This window comes from Sciurus vulgaris, assembly GCF_902686455.1.
Source record: "Sciurus vulgaris genome assembly, chromosome: 16".
Lineage (NCBI taxonomy): Eukaryota > Metazoa > Chordata > Mammalia > Rodentia > Sciuridae > Sciurus > Sciurus vulgaris.
The window spans coordinates 31,279,902-31,301,528 of record NC_136477.1 but is presented as its reverse complement, the minus strand read 5'-3'; the positions used below and the strand labels follow the sequence as shown (position 1 = coordinate 31,301,528).

The window sequence follows — 21,627 nt, the reverse complement described above, 5'->3', positions numbered from 1 at the left end:
ACTCACTAGAATACAGGATCCTTAAAGGCAGAAACTTTAATTATCTTCCTTAGTGTTATGACATGATCTAATAGACATTTTTAAAAGCTGACTCTGATTTCTAGGTAGCAAAGAAGATTCCAAGGGGCAAATATAGAACAGAAATCTACTGTAGTGGTCTAGGTAAAAGTTAAAGAAATCTTAGCTTAGGGTATTGGCAGTACAGATGGGAAAAAATGGAAAATTTTGAGATATGTTAGTATTTCACAGGCAGAAATGATTAGTTAGAATGAGAAATCAAGTCAGGTTTCCATTTTGAGCTATGGTAGTACCACTGACTGAAAAGGGCAAGACTGCTGCATAAGAAACATATTTAAGGTGGAAGAAATGAAATACGGTTCCACTTCTGGATATGTTAAGCCTGAAATGTCTATTAGACATCCAAATAGAAATTTCACTGAGGGCACAGGCTACCAAGACTGTGGCAAGAGGAATGAAGGAGAGATGAATGATGACTAGAACTATGTATCTGGGAGTCATCCACAAACAGTTATTTAAAGCATTTGGGCTAGATTTCATCTGAAAAGAAACAGAATAAAATCGGTGGTGGGGGGAGCAGGGGACAGGAGAAAGAGAAAAAATAAAAACAGGAGGAGGAAGATTGGGCCCTGGGATTTGACAACACAACATATGGGCTTCCTTCTGGTTTCTTCCTTTGTTAACTAATTTATTAAAGTATTTTTCAATAACAACACAATATCGTCAACCTTTGGTATTCTCAGATTGGTTTCAAGACCTCTCATGGATACTAAATTCCAAGGATGTTCAAATCCCTTATGTAAATGGGGCAATATTTGCATATAACCAACACATGCCCTCTAATATACTTTAAATCATCTGTAGATTACTCATGATAGCTACATAATGTAAAAGGAAGTTATACTGTATTGTTTAGGGAATAATGACAAGGAAAAAAAAGTCTGTACATGTTCAGTACAGAGGCAACCATCGCAAGGCAAATTACATTTTTTATCTGCAGCTGTTTACCTGAGGATACCAACTCCACAGATGTAGAAACAGCTGATACAGAAAGCCAAATGTATTCAAAAACATCTTAACTATATTTTTACCCCCAAAATGTTCATTATAGACTAATACTTTCACATACTTACATCAAATACAAGTATATTTAGATTATAATTCCCAGTACAATCTCTGATACTCCAAGAAAAATAAATGCCAGATACTAACCTCAAAACTCTATTTATGGAGAGATACACAAGACAAAAAGAAATGAATCAAGGGAAAAAAATGCTTCCATTCCAAAGATAACATAAATAACCTCCTTAAATATAAGAACGAGGAGTTGGGGAGATAGCTCAGTTGGTAAAGTGCCTGGGGTTTGATCCCCCGCACCGCCAAAAAAATAAATAAATAAATAAAATTTTAAAAAAATAAATATAAGAACGATAGTGCTTTCAAAATAAACCATATCCAAACAATGAGTCCTTTAATTTTATAATATGTATTATACATTTTGCCTTAAAATTGTAAATAGAGTTTGCAATACACAAAAGAGAATGTTATAAAAACCCACACATCTCAGTTCAAGGAATTTTAACAATTCTGACTCTTGCTGTTGTTTCTGGGTTTCTATAGACATGAACAGAGGTAACTGTTACAAAATTAGAAGGAATTTAAACACCTATTCAGAAGAGAAGTGAGAAATAGCTGGCAGTCAGGGTGAGAACTGGTAGCACTGAAGACAATTTATGCTTTGGAATCAGGTTTAAATTAAGGTAGACACAATATTTATAACACCAAATTCTCACTCCATTTGACTTTTTGCAACACAATGAAACTCAGTCTTGGTTTAAACTAGAGGGAAAAAAAAAACCCCTACATTATATTTTTAACTAGCTTTATTATTCCTTGACTATTACACATACACCAAATTTTTTCTCCAACATCACTTACATGACCAAGCTAACTATTCTAATATGAAGTTACTTTCCTAGGGGGTAAAAAAATCATCTATATATCTATGGAAATAATTCTTCACACGCCTCACTAATTAACACTTAATGACTGAAGTCTAGGTAAGTACTACCCAATAAAAACTAAACACAGTTTATCGACCTAACCACAAAAATCAAATAACAGACAACTGATTTGTGGATGTGGATGCTAACTCCAAATCTCCCAAAATTACAACTTTGTCTCATTTCACTTAAGAAGCCAAAGATTATTATTCTAGTGAACTTCTAAAGGATTCACCAGTACCATCACTGAGCGTCTGCACACAGGTTTGATGAAGCCCATCACTATTCAATTTCTAGTAAAAACAACTAAGTAAAACAATTACTCTGGGCATAAAAACATACTTCATTTATATAACATGAAGGACATGAGGGTTATCACACCTTCACCCCATACACAACACAAAGGCAAAAGAATGACATTATTGTACACTACAACCCTGTTGTGATTAGACGTGAGGTGTCCCCCAAAAGCTCACATGTGAGACAATGCAGGAAGGTTCAGAGGAGAAATGATTGGGTTGTAAGTCTTAAACCAACCAGTGAATTATTCCCTGATGGGATTAATTGAAGTGGTAGGGTGTGGCTGGAGGAGGTGGGAATTGGGGTGTGGCTACGGGGCATGTATTTTTGTATCTGGAGAGTAGAGTCTCTCTCTCTGCTTCCTGATGATGTAAGCTGCTTCCCTCTGCCATGCTCTTCCACCATGATGTTCTGCCTCACCTCCAGTCCCACGGAGCCAGTCTTCTATGGACTCAGACTTCTGAAACCTTGAATCCTCAAATAAACCTTTCCTCTTCCATAATTGTGTTGGTTACATGAATTTAGTCACAGCAGTGAAAACAATCTCATTATTAAAATCGCACTAACTCCAAAAACAGTCCAAGGGTAGGTAATATCAGCAAAATATAAATTTTTTTATTATTGTACCCAGTTAAGTTTTCAAGCTACAAAATCAACTCTTTTAATTACTCTTACCTTTGCAGACATTCAATATACCGCCCGAATTGTATACTTCATCAAATTTGGCAAATATCCTTTCTAATCTGAGAATAAAGAATAAATTGTTTTTACACAGATGAATAGAAACAATTTTCATCACCATCTCTCTCAGAAAAAAAAAAAAAAACACTTCTAGGGATTCAATTGGCTCTCTATACAACTCTCATTTATAAGTAATTCACTTACTGAAAGAAGACACAAAACCCAACCTCACTTCAATTAAGAGAAAAAAACAAATACAGGTAGGATTCTACATTCTTGCAGGTATATATGTAAAAAGACAACTTCCCACAAAGTAGTTTCAATGTTAAACTATTTCTCCAAAACCGGTAAAAATTTTCCAGTTCCAACCTTATAACACATCTACTTAGTCACCAAAACATTTTTTTAGAAATCATGCCAATGACACTTAAAGGCAAACATAAAAACAATAAAATTAAAACATTAGAACTAAAGTAATGCTGATGTGACTGATAGTCTGATGCTTTCCCAGTCAATGTATTTTCATACAAAACCAATTCCACTGGTACTACTAATTTTATATTCAGGATAATTACTCTTTCTATACTACTGCTATCACCCCTTTCAATCAAAAAGTTATTATTATTATAAAAGTAATACTTATTATAAAAGGAATTTAGGAACAATAAACAGAAAAAAATACAACACACATTCCCACCATCCAGAGAACTTAATTGTATTTCTGATGCTTTTATATTCATATATAAATTTTCTTCAGAGTGATCATGATGATAGTGATTTTATTTTATTTTTTTTTTTAGTTTTTTTCTTCAACTTTATAATGTATCATGCTATGGTTTATTATTGAATTCATGACATTGATTTGGGGAAGGGAGGAGAGCATTGTCGTTAAATGTCAAATATTTTTCTCTGGCTTACCATGATATTTCTGTCACAAGTTTACCTTGTAACCATTATGTAAGCCTTAGTCTACATTCTGTTATTTCTTATAAAATCACAGACAGAGGTATTTTTTGAAATTAACCTTTAGCTAATTTCAGTAAGAAATAACAAAAAAAATTTTTTTTTTAGTTGAAAATCCTCTAGGGATTCATTATAACAGACTTCTAAACCTTAACCTCACCTGCTATCCTCACTAATTAAACAAACCCAACTATTTACATATCTGAAAGCACTTCAGTGGAAAGACACAGGTCCCTTCATCCTACAGAGTAGTATCTTCCAGAAGATTGAACAGATACTAGGCAGGTTGCCCAGAGGTAAGACGTGGACATGAGACAGAAGAGAGCATTGTATATTGGAAGCTGGCAGCTCAGAATGAAATCCAGACAGGCCAGGAACAGAAAGGAGAGAATTTAGGAGAGCTGTTTAAGAAAAAAAGCAGAAGACATTAAGAAGAATGAGACTAGGTTGGGAATGTAATTCAGTGGTATAGTGCTTGCCTAGCCTATGTGAAGCCATGGACTCAAACTCCAGTACTCCAAAATAAATAAATAAATAAAGTATTCACTTTAATTGTTATTAATATATCCATAGAGTTGTGCAAGTATTCTCATAATCAGGTTTATAATATTTCGAACCTCCCAAAACAACCACACACCCATTACCATCACTCCCCACTGCCCCTCTTCTCTCCAGTCCTAAGCAACCACTGATCTACTTCCTGCTGCTGGAGACCATACTTAGCCAAAGAGTCACTGTAACTAACCATTTCATACAAACGAAATCATAAAATATGCACCCTTTTGTGACTGGTTTCTTTCATGGCTCATGCATGTTGTAGCCATCCCTATTAAGGATCAAGTAATATTCCATTGTATGAATATACTGTGTTTTATGTATCTGCTCATTAGGACATACAGATGAAAAGTATTTCTATTTTTCAGCCATTACGAATAATGTGTTAAGAACACCTATGTAAGGGTTTTTGTGAAGACACATTTTCATATCTCTTCAGTATGTGCCTAGGAGTAGAACTGCTGAATCACGTGCTAATTCTACATTTAACATTTGGAGGAATTACAAACTTTTCCAAAGTTGCTGCGCCATTTTATATTCCTGTGAATGTTTCAATTGTTCTACATCCTCATCAATATTTGTCTTTTTTATTTTAGCTGTCCTAGGGGAATGTGAAACAGTATCTCATTGCAGTTTGATCAGTATTCTCAGACAGCTAAAATTTTTTAAGTATTTTTTTATGTTCTTATGGCCATTTGAATATTCTTTTTGAAGAAACATCTATTTAAATCCTTTGTTCATTTTTAAAATTGGGTTTCTGTCCTTTTATTACTGAGTTGTGAGAGTCCCTTATATATTCAAGATGTGATTTGCAAATATTTCCCATTATATGGGTTTTCTTTTTCTTTCCTGATAGTGTCACCTGAAACCAGTTTTTTTTTAACTGTGATGAAATCGAATTTATTTAATTTTTTAAATTGCATATGCTTTTGGTGTCATATCTTTAAAACACTAGTATTTTTAAGAGTTTCATTATTGTAAGTCCTACTTTTAGTTCTATGCTCCTTTCTGAGTTAATTTTGGGATATGGTAGGAGAAAGAGATGTAATTTCATTCTTTTACATGTGGACATTCACATTTTAAAGCAACATTTGTTGAAATGACTAGTCTTTCCCCATTGAATGGTCTTGATATGTTTGATGAAACCAATGGACTGTAATTATGAGTTTATTTTGAACTCTCAGTTCAGTTTCATTGATGTATATCTAGTGTTATGCTACAAGCATACTATCAGAAATTATATTTTTAAAAATATATGACAAAGAAAAAGTAAGATTATTACCTTTAAACTATTTTGATTTAATGGCTTTATGAATTGTATTTCAGTTTTTTAACAAAGAAGAATGGCTTTGATATAAATATAAGGGTAAACAAATATAGAACTTTAACTTTAGAGGGCTGTATCCAACAGGAAATTCCGAAACCACAAAAGGAACAGTATTTGAGAGGCAAAAATATCTTGTTCTGAAAAACCAAAAATTGTAACCACTATGACAAAAGAATATATTGTTTCAAATGAATGTAACAGTACAAAGTTAACTCTTGAGACTATACACCGTGGAAAAAGTGAAATATCTGGTAAAACTGCGGGGGGGGGGGGAGGGCAAAATTAATCCATGCTTTACCCTGCAAAGTTAAAGAACTCTTTAATATGCATCCAGTATCTTGAGGATTCAAAGTACTACTTATAAAACAATAAGGGTTTATACCAAAAGAAAATACTTGATTCTTGAAAAAGCAAAGCTTCAATAAACACTTGAAATAGCAAAGCTTGTACACCCACAGAGTTGTTCCTGGGCTCAGTGGTAGAGTGCTTGCCTAGCATGTGTGAGGCACTAAGTTTGATTCTCAGCACCACGTAAAAATGAATAAATAAAGGTACAGTGTCCATTTACAACATTAAAAAAAAAAGAGAGAGAGAGTTGTTCCCATTCCCTATGCCTGCTAGCAAAGTATCACCCAGAAGAACAATATAAGCACAGCATAGAGGAAAGAACAATGACCTGGAAGTCAGGAAGCCTTCAACTTCTCACCAACTCCCTACCACAACTCTGGGCCTCAGAGTCTTCATCTGCCAAGTGACTAGCCATGTAGAGGAAGGAAAAATGACAAATAAGAATGCTACCTACATATGATAAACCCTAATGAGTTTTTTTCTTTACTCTAAGCACATATGTATGCATTCAGTTTAAAACAACAGAAGCACTGAAGAAAGAAGTTTTCAGCAAATGGTGTTCTATATGGGAGAAAAAGTATCTGAACTCCTGTTATACCACATACAAAAAATTGCAGTTGAATAAAACTTTAAGGTAATTACACAAAAGAATATCTTTGTGACCAAGAAGACATTCTCAAAGACAAAGATTTCTCAAACAGGGCAAAGAAATCTCCATTCATAAAGGAAATGACCAAGAACTACATTAAGAACTTAAACACATCAAAGCCAGTTGCGGTGGAGCCCCTGTAATCCCAGCAGCTCAGGAGGTTGAGGCAGGAGGATCATGAGTTCAAAGCCACCTCAGCAAAAGTGAGGCGCTAAGCAACTCAGACTCTGTCTCTAAATAAAATACAAAATAGGGCTGGGGATGCGGCTCAGTGGTTGAATGCCCCTGAGTTCAATTCCTTGTTATCCCCCCCCCCAAAAAAACTTACATACATCAAATGACATGAAGTAAAAAATTGTTGCAAAGTAGAAGATATTTGAAACACATATATAATGTGACTGAGGATACAAGTCAGCAATCTAGCAAGGCCCTAAGCAATCCAGCAAGACACTGTATCAAAAATAAAAAGGGCTAGAGATACAGCCCATTGGTAGAGCACCCTGCATTCAATTCTGGTACACATCCCTTTCCCCCCAAAAAGAAACCAGACACAAAGGATAAACACTGTATGATTCTATGTCTATAAAGTTCAAAAATATGAAAAAACTAATCTGTGGTGTTAGAAGTAAGCATTAGAGTTACTTTTGGGAAAGAGTAGTAGTAAAGATTAAAAGGGATATAGGGAGGTTTCTGAGATGAAATGTTTGACTTCTTCACTTATATGATGGATACGTGAGTGTATTCACTCTATTAAAATTTACAAATTCACATATTAATGATTCATGACTTTTCCCATGGACATCATACTATAATAAAATTTTAAATATTTTAATAAAAAGTAATTTCCATTTCCTAGTTCTAGTCTGATATGTAAGAAGCTTGGAAGTTGCTACTTTGCCCTAACAACAACTAGGAAGTTAAAATAACTAAAAAATCAATTTTTCTTAGATCTAACAATAAGAGAAACAGGGTCATTGGCATATATGGCTAGGAGTAGAATTGCTGGATTACATTATAATTCCATATTTAATATTTTAAGGACTTACAAACTATATTTCAAAGTTGGTACACCATTTCACATTCTCACAATGGTTTCAAATTGGAACAGGCAAAATCAAACAACCAGAATGATCCCGGCAGATATCCATCAGCAGAAACCTCTCCAGGAACCTATGTCAAGGCAGGAAAACCTGAACTGTAGTTGACAAACTGCTGAAAGCTCAAAGTGGATAAGTCTAGGCCTTAATAACTCCAGAGCATCCAACACTAGGGGAACACCCTCTCTAATCCCCTCCCTACATACATACTTACTTTGTTTACTTTCAGAAGCTCAACCTAGTTTTCAGCACAGGGAATGGGAAAGAAATCAGTTTTAAAGATGCAAGAGCATTCTGTTTTTCTTAAGGTCTGCCCTTAAGAGAAACTACATAAGCAGAGCCTAATCTTCTGGAGTTTTATCAGTCTAAATGACCTGGGGGGGAATGGAAATAGCCAATTCCAGCCACTACAGCTTTCCACAAGGAAGAAAGAAAATACCCAGCTCCAGACTCCTACGGTCTTCTACAAAGACAAGGCAAAGAGCTGGCTCCAGCCCACTCAACAGCCATCCTGTCTTACATGGGGGAGGGAGGAGGATAAGGCAAAATGAGAAACTGAGATTTCACAGATCAGAGTCACAAGCTCGTGAAATTACTGAGACCTACTCAAAAGGACTATGCCTTACCTCCCCTGCCCGCTATACTTTACCATCATATTGTTTTTAAAGACCTGTTTACGGCAGAACCTTTTATCTGGTAGTTATGTCTAGATTTTTTAAAAGGGGAGGGGGCATATAAAAAGGGGGAAAAATATTTTTGAAAAACCAGAACTATCAGAACCAGACTCAAATACAGAAGGTATATTGGAATTATCAAACCAGGAATTTTTTAAAACTATGATTAACAAGTTATGATCTCTAATAAAGCATGCAAAAAACAGATAAGTATGCAAAAAGATGGAAATTCTAAGAACAAAAAAAAAAAAAAAAACCAACAACAACAAAACAAAACACCCTTCTAGCGATAAATACAGTAACAGAAATAAAGAATGCCTTCAGATGGGCTTTTTCATAGACCAGACACTACAGAGGAAAGAATCTCTGGGCTTGAGGCTATCTCAATAAAATTCTCTAATACTGAGAAGCAAAAAAGAAAAGAGACTTAAAAAACACAGAATATTCAAGAAACTGCTGTTGGCAGCTACAAAATTAGTAATATACATGTAACGGCAATAGCAAAACAAGAAACAGAGAAAGGAACAGAAGAAATGTTATGAAACAATAATCACTGAGAATTTCCCCCAACTTTATGTCATTGCAATCCACAGAACCAAGGATGCTCAGAGAACACTGAGCACAATAAATGTCAAAGTCATTACACCTAAGCATGTTATATTCAGATTATAGAAAAATCAAAGATAAAGAGAAATACTCAAAGCAGCCAGAGGAAAAATATATTTTACCTATACAAGGTCAAAGATAAAAAGTACATCCAACTTCTCAGAAACTATTTAAGGCATAAAAAGAAAGAAAAAAAAAAGTGGAGTTTAAAAAAACTGATAGGACTGGCTGGGGTTGTGTGTCAGTGGTAGAGCACTTGCCTAGCATGTGTGAGGCACTGTGTTGGATTCTCAGCACCAAATATAAATAAATAAAAAATAAAGGTCCATCAACAACTAAAAAAAATGGAAAAAAAAAAAAAAACTGATAGGAAAAAACCCACAAATCCAGAATTCTGTACCTAATAAAACTGTCCTGCAAAAGCGAAAGGGAACTGAACATTTTCTCAAATAAAAATTGAGGGAATTTGTTGCCAGTAATCCTGCCTTGAAAGCAAATGATAAAAAGGAGTTCTTCAGAGAGAAGAAAAATGATATAGATCAGTACAAACAGAGAAACAACATGTATCCCATTTGTTTACAATAAAAAAAAGAAAAAAAAGAAAAAAATGATATAGATCAGAGACTCAGATCTACATAAAGAAATCACAGACATTAGAAGTGAAGGTTAAAAAAAAACTTAATTTTTCTTTTTGTTAATTTATCTAACAGATTTTTTTCCAAATAATAACAGCAACAATGAATTCAATTATATATTTCAATGATATATACTTGTATGTGTGGATGTGGATGTATGCAGGTATGTTTATGTATGTTCATGTGTAAGTGAAATGAATAAAAGCAATCAGAAATGTGAGAAGAAATTAGGATCACTTTACTAGAAGGTACTCACCCTCTCCATGAAGTAGTATAGTGTTATTTGAAAGTGAACTTGAATTAGTTATAAAAAAATGTATATTGCAAACTCTAAGAAACCACTAAAATGATGTTTAGTGCTAAGAGAGTAAATAAAATGGAATATATTAAAAACTCAACTTTATTGAAAGAAACTACAGAAGACAGAAAAATAGTGGAAGACAGAAAATTAAATCTAAAATAAGCAGAAGGAAATAACAAAAGTTAGAGCAGAAATCAATGAAATCAAAAACAAGAAACCAATCGAGAAAAATCAACAAAATCAAAAACTGTTTCTCTGAAAAGATCAATAACACTGATAAGCCTCTAGCAAGACAAACTCAGAAAAAAAGAAAACACGTACTACTGATAGAAAAAATGAAAGAGGAAGGACATCAATATATATTCCATGGACATTATAAAGATAATTTAAACGATTCTTTCAACAAATGAATTTGACAAAACCCAACATCCATTAATAATTTATTTTAAAACAGTGAAGTAGAAATAAAGGGGAACTTGCTCAAACTGATAAAAGAATACCTACCAAAAAATCTAAAGCTAACATAACACTATTGGTTAAAAAAAACAAAAACAAAAACTAGAAAATTTCTTAAGATTAGGACAAAGCAAGCAAGTTATCCCTGCCTTGTCCCTTCTTTGCAACATCATACTGGAAGACCTAGTCCTACTCACTACTGGAGTAAGCCAAGAAAAGGAAATAAAAGGTATACTTATTGAGAACCAAGAAATAAAACTGTCTTTGTCTTACCTATTCACCTAGTATTTACATTGTATTAGATGAAATACATAATCTAGAGATGATTTAAAATATGTGGCAGGATTTGTATAAATCATATACAAATACTGTGACGTTTTATATAAAGGACTTGAGCATCTGCAGATTTTAGTATCCAAGGGGGTTTCCTGAAATCAGTCCCCTGGAGATAGCCAAGGGCCGAAAATTCAAATTAACTAACAAAAAAATCTGGAATAACCAATTATGTGACAAGGTTGCAGGACACAAGGATAAAAGAGTCAAATAACTTCCTTTACAGCTGGCCCTTGGCTATCTCCAGGGGACTGATTTCAGGACACCCCCTTGGATATTAAAATCTGCAGATGCTCAAGTCCTTTATATAAAATGTCACAGTATTTGTATATGATTTATACAAATCCTGCCACATATTTTAAATCATCTCTAGATTATGTATTTCATCTAATACAATGTAAATACTAGGTGAACAGGTGTTATACTTTACTGTTCAGGGAATAATGATAACAGCCTGTATCTGTTCAGTAAAGATACAGTTTTTTTTTCCCAAAAATATTTTTGATAAATATTTCAATAAATATTTCAACCAACTATTTTTGGATTGAATATGTGGATGCAGAAACCAAGAACACAGAATGACACAAGTAGAATTTGAAAATTTAAAAAAAATACTATTTATATTAGAACTCCACAAAAATGAAATACTTAGGTATAAATCTAACAAAATATGTATATGAACTATATGAGAAGAGGTTGAAACCGGAGAAGGATGAAATACAGACATACTCCACATTTGTGGATAGGAAGACTCAATACTGTCAAGAAGTTAGTTCTTCCCAACTTGATCTATAAATTTTATGCAAGCTCAGTCAACATCCCAGAAAGTTATTTTGTGGATATAACAAACTGATTCTAAAGTTAAAATGAACAAGCAAAAGACCTAGAATAGCTAACATAATGTGGAAGGAAAGCAACAAAATTGGAAGATGTTTTAGTCAGCTTTTTCACTGTGACCAAAAGACCTGATAAGAACAATTTTAGAGGAGGAAAAGTTTATTTGGCACTCACCATTTCAGAGGTCTCAGTCCACAGATGGCTGACTCCATTGCTCTGGGCCCAAGATGAGGCAGAACATCAGGGCAGAAGGGTGTGGTGGAGGAAAGAAGCTCAGGACATGACAATCAAGAAGCAGTGAGAGAGACTCCTCTACTCACCAGGGACAAACTATATACCCCAAAGGCATGCTCCCCAATGACCAACCTCCTCCAGCCACATCCTACCTGCCACCACGTGGATGAATGAACTGATTAGATTAAGGCTCTCATAACCCAATTGTTTCACCTCTAAACTTTATTGCATTGTCTCGCACAGGAGCTCTTAGGGGACAGTTTATATCTGAACTATAACAGAAGACTTGCACTACCTAACCTTAAGACTTACTATAAAACTCATAGAATGTAGAAAAAAATCTAGTTGACCTTGGGTTTGGTGACGACCTTTTTTTTAATGACACCCATGACAGAAATAATTAACAGGCTGGACTTAAAACTAAAAACTTGCATTCTGCAAAGATGGTTGATAAGACAAGCACAGATTAGGACATTTATTTGCAAACAATATATCTGATGAAGACTGCTACCCAAAATGCACAAAGAATTCTTAAAACAGAAAATGAACAAAAATTTTTAAAGAGGCAAAAGATATGGATATCTCACCAAAAAAACACTGATAGCAATTAAGCATATGAAAAAATATTCAAAAACATAGGTCATCAGGAAAATTCAAATTGAAATGACTAGATACCATTAAGAACCTGTTAGAAAGGTCAAAACCTAAAAAAGTGACAATAACAAATGCTGGAAACGACAGAGCAACAAGAACCCTCATTCGCAGCTGGTAGGAATGCAAAATGAAACTGGTGTTTTGGAAGATAGTTTGCATTTTCTTATAATATTAAACGTACTCTTTCACAAAAAGACCATGATAATTATAGCCCTTGATATTTAAACAAAGGATATGAAAACTTAGCTCCATTTAAAAAAAAAACTGACAATATTTTTAGCACTTTTTATCATAACTGCCCAAACTCAGGAGCAACCAAGATGTCTCTCAGTAGGTAAGTAGATAAACTGGTACATCCAGAAAACAGACGAGTATTCAGAACTACAAAGAAATATGCTATGAAGCCATGAAAAGACATATGACCGAAGAAGCCAATCTTAGGGTTACATACTACATGATTCCAACTACTGATACTCTGCAGAAGTTAAAACTATGGAGATAGTAAAATGACCAGGGGATAGGGGGAAAGGAGGAATGAACTGGTGAAGCAAAGACTTTTTTAAGACAGTGAAATTATTCCATACATTAGTATAATAGTAGATAGATATCACTACACATCAATCTAAACTCATAAAATATACAGCATCAGGGGCTGGAGTCGTGGCTCAGTGGTAGAGCACTTGCCTAGCATGTGTGAGGCACTGGGCTTGATCATCAGTACCACATAAAAATAAATAAATAAATAAAGGTTAAAAAAAAGTACCTCACATAAAAATATATACATATATATATATACATATATATATATATATATATATCATCAAGGGTATTGCAAATTATGGTCTTTGGGAGATAATGATTTGTCAATGTAGGTCTGTCAATTACTGAATAATAAACATACAACCCTGGTGGAGTAAATTGAGAACAGGATGCTGTGTATATGTGGGAACAAGAATATATTTAGAAATCCTCTGTGCTTCCAATTTTTCTATGAACTTAAAATTGCCCTAAAAATAAAAGTTAGGAAAAATAGTAATTTCAATACAATTTTTAAATATGTAATATACACATATATATACACACATACATACATTCATACACAAATATATGTATGCTGCCAATATTTCTTACATCCACATAATGCTGCACAATTTACTCAAATGAAATTCCTGTTAGCTCTGAAAGTAAAAAGTGAATAGATGAACAAGTCAACAAAAAGCACATTTACTGGACAATTTTGTTATCAGAAATTAACTGGTACTGAGAAAACTCCAGATGGTTAAGAGAGACAACCAGATATGATAAAATTCATGATAGAACACACTACCACCTATGAAGTAGTCTTACTCTTCTCAACCTCCCCTCCCCAAAAAAGTCTGATGCAATCTCTAGATTCAACTATAAATTTACAGGATATGAAGAGAAAAGAATATGTTGAACCATACCACAGGAAAAGAATCACCAAAATCCAGAATATGGGACTTTTTGGGGGGTGCTACTAAGTATTGAATCCGAGGGCATCCTACCTCTGAGCTACATTCCCAACCCTTTCTTTAAAATTTTATTTTGAGACAGGGTCTCACTAAGTTGCTGCAGCTGGCCTCAAACTTGCAATCCTACCTCAAGCAACCAAGTCATGGGGTTTACAGACATGCATCACCATGCCTGGCATTGAACATGGGAAATTTTATAGATAAACTACTGGCTTATCCAACAAGTAAAATGTAAGAAATAAAGAAAGTTGAAAAAAAAAAAAGAAAGTTGAGGTACATAAAGATTTAAAAAGACTTACAAAATATATCAACTTATTGAAACATTGGACTTTACTTGGATACTGATTCAACCAAACTGCTAAAAATACATACATTACTCACACATAGGAAGCAACTGGAAAAGTAAGCTCTGACTAGATAATTGACACTACAGATTTGAAAACAAATAAGGTGTGATGGTGATATTACTGTTGTGAATAAATTTTTTTTTCTTTTAGAAATATTTAAACATAAAATGTTAAGACAATTTATATTTACTTCAAACAACTAAGACAATTTATATTTACTTCAGAACAAAGGTAAATAGGCCTGTGTATAACACACAAAACTGGCAATGGGTTGATAATTGTTAAAGTTGGGTAATGCATACACAAAGGTTCATTATGTTATTCTATTTTAGTATTTATTTTAAATATCAAATACCACAATACAAAGGGGAAAAATCATTGTAAAGAATCGCCTTGGAGAATAAATTTCATTATGAAAAGAAGAGAATTTGGTTGGAATATCTTCAATAAAATAAACTCTAATAAGTAATAAAGAAAAAGTTTCTCTTACAACAAATATCAAATAGGTCTCTAGTGATCTAATGCTTTACTACTCAGATATTCTTGATTTTCTTTTTATTTGACTAGGTTTTAAGAGCAGTGACTGATTCTTATACATCTTTGTTACCCAATAACTCATATTATACATTCAATAGTAGATACTACTTTACAAATATTTACTTAATCAATGGATTAATTTTTTAATAAATTCTTACACAAGAATCTTCCAAATAATGACTTTTACCACCTTCAAAGGACACCTAATGATGGTATTTAATTATATTCTAAATAATATATGAATATATAATAAAACTGACCAGAAATAAGAAAATTCCAAGAACTCTGTAAATAGTGCTACTTTATATATATATCCTTTCATATCTTTTGAATTTTAAAAATTTGAACCTTCTTAAAATCAACAAATAAAATAAAACTTTAAAAACTTGAAGCAATAAATAAATAAATTTAGCAAGACTTACCTAGCAGGGGGGATTCCTCTCTCATAAAGATCAATCCTCACTTTCTCTCCAACATGTTTGTAAATCTCCACTATAGCCAATATTGCAGCATCTCTCACCTGTTAAGGAATTCAGAATTTTTAAAGAAACTTATATATGACAAAATAAAATACTTCACCTCAAGGTAACATTACACTAGCAGACCAAATTGAAGCTCCAACTTGGTTTTAATGCCTCTAAACTCCTAGGGAAATTATAACATGTCATTAACAGAAAACCAAGAGGATTTGCCAAAAAACCTTTAAAGACAGCTCATTTAAAAATGTTTTTAAAGATTTTATAGAAATCTAAGAAACCTGTGAATAAACATTACCAATTAATTTTCAAAAATTTTATATGTAATAAATTATGTAAACAAATATCAATAACTAATATTAATTATTATTAATTTATTTTCCTGGAATAAAATTACCTTTCAAGAATGTGGCCTGAACTCAAATAGGTATTTTTACACCAAAAGTTCATAAAAGCCTTATTCTAATAGTTAAAACATAGAAACAACCCAAATATCCATCCACAAATGAATGCATAAACAAAATGTGGTATGCAAATGTGTATATATTAGAATATTATTAAGACTTAAATAGAAAGGAAATTCTTAAACATATTACAACATAGATGAACCCTGCAGACGTTATGCTAACTGAAATAAGTCAAAACAAAAGGACAGATATTGCATGATTTTACTTCCATAAGGTACCTAGAATAGTTAACTCCATACAAAAAATCAAAATGGTGGTTTGCCAGCAGCTGGAGAACACCAGGAAAAGAATGGAAAGCTGTCTAATGGGTACAAAATTTCAGTCTGGGAAGATGAAAATGTTCTGCAGATGGATGATGGTGATGGTTGCAAAACAATGTAAATGTATTTAATCACACTGAAATGTGAAACATACACTTGAAAATGGTTAGAATGGTAAATTTTATGTTGTACATATTTTACCACAATTAAAAGGAAAAAATAAAACAGAATTCAAAAGAGAATAAGTTTTTAAAAAACTCTAGTTCCCTCAGCTCACTTGTCAAAAAGCAACTGAAAGCTGGATGTGGTGGTACACATGTGTAGTCCCAGCTTCTTAGGAGACTGAGGAAAGAGAATCACTTGAGCCCAGGAGTATGAGACCAGCCTGGGCAACACAGTAAGACACTGTCTCAAAAAACAAAAAAAAACAAAAAAAACAAACAAAAAAACCACACACAGCAACTGAACAGAACATTCTACAAACCTGTTAAGGGGCAGCTGGGACCTGAAAGAAGGGAAAACCCTACTTAGGGTCATTCATATGCCCGAGCTGTGCCAAAAATATCACAGCTAAGGTTCAACTTCAACAGAAGAGATCTAGAACATACCCTTGTATTAAGCCTATAATAGAGACAGCTAAGAAAAACAAATAATGTACCACTAACACAAATTCTCCCTGTTAAATAAGGTTATAACTACTACAAAAAAAATGTTAGGTAAAAAAGTTTTTATATTCAGGAATAAAGAAAGCTGACAACCTGTCCTCACAATTAATATACGGGAGGACTAAAAGGAAACCCAGGATCTTTGTGACTCAAACTTAAAAACTATCATTAAATTTCATCTATCCTTCCTTAATACTAGCAAAACTACAGACAAACTTAAGCAACATATGTGAATATGTTTTTTTAAAACTAATTTGATATATTTAAAAAGAAGTCAGGTAAAAATCTTGATTTTATGGCCACCCCTCCACCCTCTTTCTTCTTTTTGTAAAATGGGATAAGAGCACAGAAAAGAAAGGGTAGCCAACAGTCAATACTTGAATGTAAATAAAATTTTACCTGAGTATTGGAATCACCAAATAGGATACACAAATGTGGTACCAACTTGCTGATGGCTAGTGGCTGAGCCCCAAAACTAAATATAATTTGAGAAAAAGAGAATTTGGTTTCAATAAAATAGTAAACAAAATATCTTTATGCCTTCTGCTCGTCTATATCAATATGACAATTATGGTAGAGAGGATGGGCACACTATTAAAACATGAAGAATATGAGACACAAGCAAAACATAATTCTAAACAATGTGAAATATGCAAACTTGAATAATCATGACAAACACTGAAAACTGTCCATGACCCAAAAAAGCAAAATGCTTAACAAATGGCACTTTTAAACCTAGCAACCTCTCCACTACTTAAGAATTCCAAGCATTTGCTTTTGAGTGATTTTTTTTTTTTTTTTTGCCTTGGGGTTTCAAATAAATACACAATTCAATGAAATAAGTATATTAAAACATCTTTATTTATGATTATTAATATTTTGATGAGTTTGTGGGTTGAAAGCAAATGATAGTAGCATCAAGAACCATAAAAATTGTAGAGACTAGATGCATTTACAAGCTCTAGATGGCAGAAACGACCACAGAGCAGTAAAAGAAAACAAATGAAAGAAACTTTTCAATGGAAAAAGTTGAAAACTACTACACGTTACCTATCATATTGCATAGAATCTGAAAAAAGTCTGTAAGACAAACAAAAGTCCCAGTTTAGACTAGAGTCACAACTCTGTAACATCTATGATGTCTATGCTGTCTAGTTACCTAGAAGAATCTTGTTCAATGTATGATTTTGGTAGCCACCCACAGTGCTCCAGGAAGCTTAGGGGCAACTGGCAAAAGTGGGATGGAGGGAAATGGCTGTAATATGTGAAATACCACTGAGTTAAAAACAAATTGGATCCAGAACAGAAACAGATCCTAAGTTATACACCTGTCAGTTCTATGACCATCTCTTTTGGGTGGCTCCTATAAACATATGAAGAAAAAGAGAGAAATACTTCTTATCACTAATTGATAATTTAAAAATTAACAACATGAATAACATACATAAAAAGATTAATAATAAAGCTATTAATTTTTGTGCTGGAAATTAATGAACAATTATTTATAATTTATTCCCATAACTTTCCCTAACCTTGTGAAATGGATTTTTGTTTTTGAGAAATGAAAAAGAGGTTGTTTTTAGTAATCATAAAACTTACATGTTCAAGGTTTCAATAAGACATAGACACACTCCTTCTCGAGATCGAAAATTCTTGTGCTTAAAACCAGAAGCCAACTGTTCCCAAACATACTATTTGAAAGAAGAGTAAACATGTAAAATGAAAAATTAAATTATCCATGATATAATATTTTAACACTTCCCAACCTTATTATCAGCTTTACTGTGTCACTGAATTTTTTCATCAGACTGTTTACTTCTCCACTACAGAGCAACCCTTATCCAAAATACTTGGGACCATAAGTGTCTCAAGTTTAGGAATTTTTCAGATCTTGGAATATTTGCATTTACATAAGATATCTTGGGGATGGGACCCAAATGTAAATCCAAAACTCCTTTATGTTTCACATACACTTTATACACAGAACCTGAAGATAATTTTATACAATATTTTTAGTGCACTGTTTTTGGAGTAGGACCTGTCACATAAGGTCAGGTGTGGAATTTTCCATTTGTGATGTCATGTCAATGCTCAAAAAGTTTTAGACTTTGGAGCATTTTGGATTTTGGATTTTTGGGTTAGGGATACTTAATCTTTACTTAGAATTTTTCTAAGCCAAATTTATACTGCAGCTGTTTCTACTCATTTTTAGTGTCTTAATCATATTTTTAGTTTTTATTTACATATAATTTTTAACTTTTTTCAATTATTATCAGAAAAAACAGGCTTAGTATCTAAAAACCTTAGCATTTCCAAATGACTTCTTGTATGCTTTAAAACATTCAATAACAATGCTACCATTTTAAGTCCCGTAAGCATTTAAGTAAGTCCAGTAAGCATTTAAGAGGTCCACATTGCCTAGCAACTACTACAGACTGTCACATGGAATATGCTTTTTCAAGATTTTATAATTAAGTCTTTTCTACTTTTAATCCTGGATCCACATACAAAAACATTTCAGGGCAAGTCATTTTATGGTTACCTAATTTGTGTAAGTTTAATTATGAAGAAAATATAAACATACAAATATTGAAAAGCATAATGAGAAATTCGGTTTGGCATAATGAGAAATTCAGCTTTATTTTTTCCAAACAAAGAGCCAAACATCCCAATTAATCTTTCTTCCACATTCAGAAACACTTTTACCATCTATCAAATTCACACACATACACACTTTTTTCCCAGATTCAATATTCTTTCTGGAGTCTGTATTCAGTTTTATTAATATATTTCTCTCTCAGGGCCAAATTTTCAAGAAGATAAATTTTTAAAAATCTAAAACAGGAGCCAGGTGCAGTGTCATGTATTTATAATCCCAGCAACTCAGGAAGCTAATGCAGGAGGATCCCAAGTTCAAAGCCAGCCAGGGCAACTTAGCTAGACCCTGTTTCCAAATAAAAGCAAAAGGTCTGGAGATGCAGGTCAATGGTAAAGTAACCCTTTGAATAACCTGACTCAGACAACACCATCTCTGGAATTCTACTCAATAAAATGTGATCTATTGCAGTGTCACCAATAGAAATATAATACATATGTGAACACAAGGATGTTCCTTATGGTATACTTTGTAATAACTGAAAGCCAACAACTTAAAATACAAATCAATAAATACAAAACAAAGAATATCCATCAAACTATAAAGTTTTAATTCTGAGGTTTAAAATACCTGAAACAGTAGTTTACTTTTAACAATCCAGAATTGGATTTTTTTAGTAAAAAATACATTATAAGTTGCATTTTAAGTATCACATATCACTGTACATATTATATATTCTGATTTGTTTTCTACTTGAGCTACTCTCTCCATCTCTGTAAGTTAATTTATTTTTACTCTCCTTTCAAAATACCTCCATGCCTTGGTTTAGATGTGGTTTGTCGCCTGAGGGTTCAAGTGTTAGAGGCTTGATCTTTTTTTTTTTTTTGTGTGTGTGGTACTGGGGATCGAACCCAGGGCCTTGTGCTTGCAAGGCAAGCACTCTACGGACTGAGCTATCTCCCCAGCCCAAGAGGCTTGATCTTTAGTGACAGTATTGAGATGGTGGGACTCTTAAGAGGTGGGGCCTAACAGGATATCAAAAAGACGGACCACTCTCCCTCATTCTTGGATTTGTCCCACCATGTGATGATGCAGCTAGGAATGCCTACACCAGAACCTGTGTTATGTTGTTTGCACTTTCAGTCTCCAAAACTATGAGCTAAATAAATATATTTTCTATTAGTATCCAGCTCCAGGTATTTTTTTATAGTAATGGAAAACAAATACATTACATAAGGTCAAATTATTTGTACTAAATTCATAAAGTGCAGGTTGCTATTATAGAATATATGGCTTTATATAATTAATAACCACTTATTAAAACAATTTCTTCCTGTCTCTGGAAGAATTAGAGAAGTAACATAATATTCAGTAGTTCTCAAAATTAGCTTTCTCACTAAACATTTTATAATTTGCAAACCAGGAAATCCTAAAGTATAACATAAACAGTTTCTGTCAAATAACTTACATCTATGAATTAGGCTTTTTTAAAAGCATAAAGAGTAGAAGAAAAGGAAAAATAAAAAAACAAAAATTAAATCTTGACATTGCACCTTAAATTTCAATTTCTTTACAGCATTAACATCAATTCACTGCCTAAAATTTCAGTTTTCATGCCTCCTGCAGCTTTACTAACTTGCTGTGATTACCACTGAGCTTTACAGATACTCTGTCATGAATCAGGAAATCAGAATTTTAAAATGTAGGCCTACCATGGGTGGTGCAACTTGATCCATTAATTTCAATATCAGAGCCTGAGCTTCATCTCGAACTTTGTCTTTGGCATCTCCCAATCTGTCTATTAAAGCTACAATAACTAAAGAGAGGGAAGGGAAGAAAAGAGTAAATATTTACAACTCATCTCCATCATAAACTTTATTTTACAAACCACAAATAGCAATTATTTCCACAAATAAAGAGTTGTGAAGTAAAGAAATTGTTTTAAGTTCTTTATTCATGAAAATCAAAAATTTCTGAAAGCAAGGTTAAACAGGGTATTACAATGGCATTCACTTTTGATGATGGTCAAACAACAAGCAAAACTAAATATAATTATATTTAGAGATACGTATAAATGGTTGTACTCTACAGACAGGCAAGGGAATGTTTCTTCCC

General features: G+C 33.2%; 1 protein-coding gene across 27 annotated transcripts in view; it reads right to left on the bottom strand.

Annotated features, from left to right (window-relative positions):
• The window catches only part of CLASP2 (cytoplasmic linker associated protein 2), a 196,918-nt gene that overhangs the window by 151,699 nt on the left and 23,592 nt on the right, over nucleotides 1–21,627 (bottom strand). For all 27 annotated transcript variants that reach the window (XM_079114217.1, XM_079114191.1, XM_079114185.1 and 24 more), the window contains exons 3-7: nucleotides 21,225–21,328; nucleotides 18,516–18,607; nucleotides 17,316–17,391; nucleotides 15,471–15,568; nucleotides 2,997–3,064 (exon numbers count right to left, since the gene is read on the bottom strand). In XM_079114217.1, coding sequence (XP_078970343.1) covers nucleotides 2,997–3,064; nucleotides 15,471–15,568; nucleotides 17,316–17,391; nucleotides 18,516–18,607; nucleotides 21,225–21,328 — 438 coding nt within the window. The remainder of the gene's footprint in view (nucleotides 1–2,996; nucleotides 3,065–15,470; nucleotides 15,569–17,315; nucleotides 17,392–18,515; nucleotides 18,608–21,224; nucleotides 21,329–21,627) is intronic.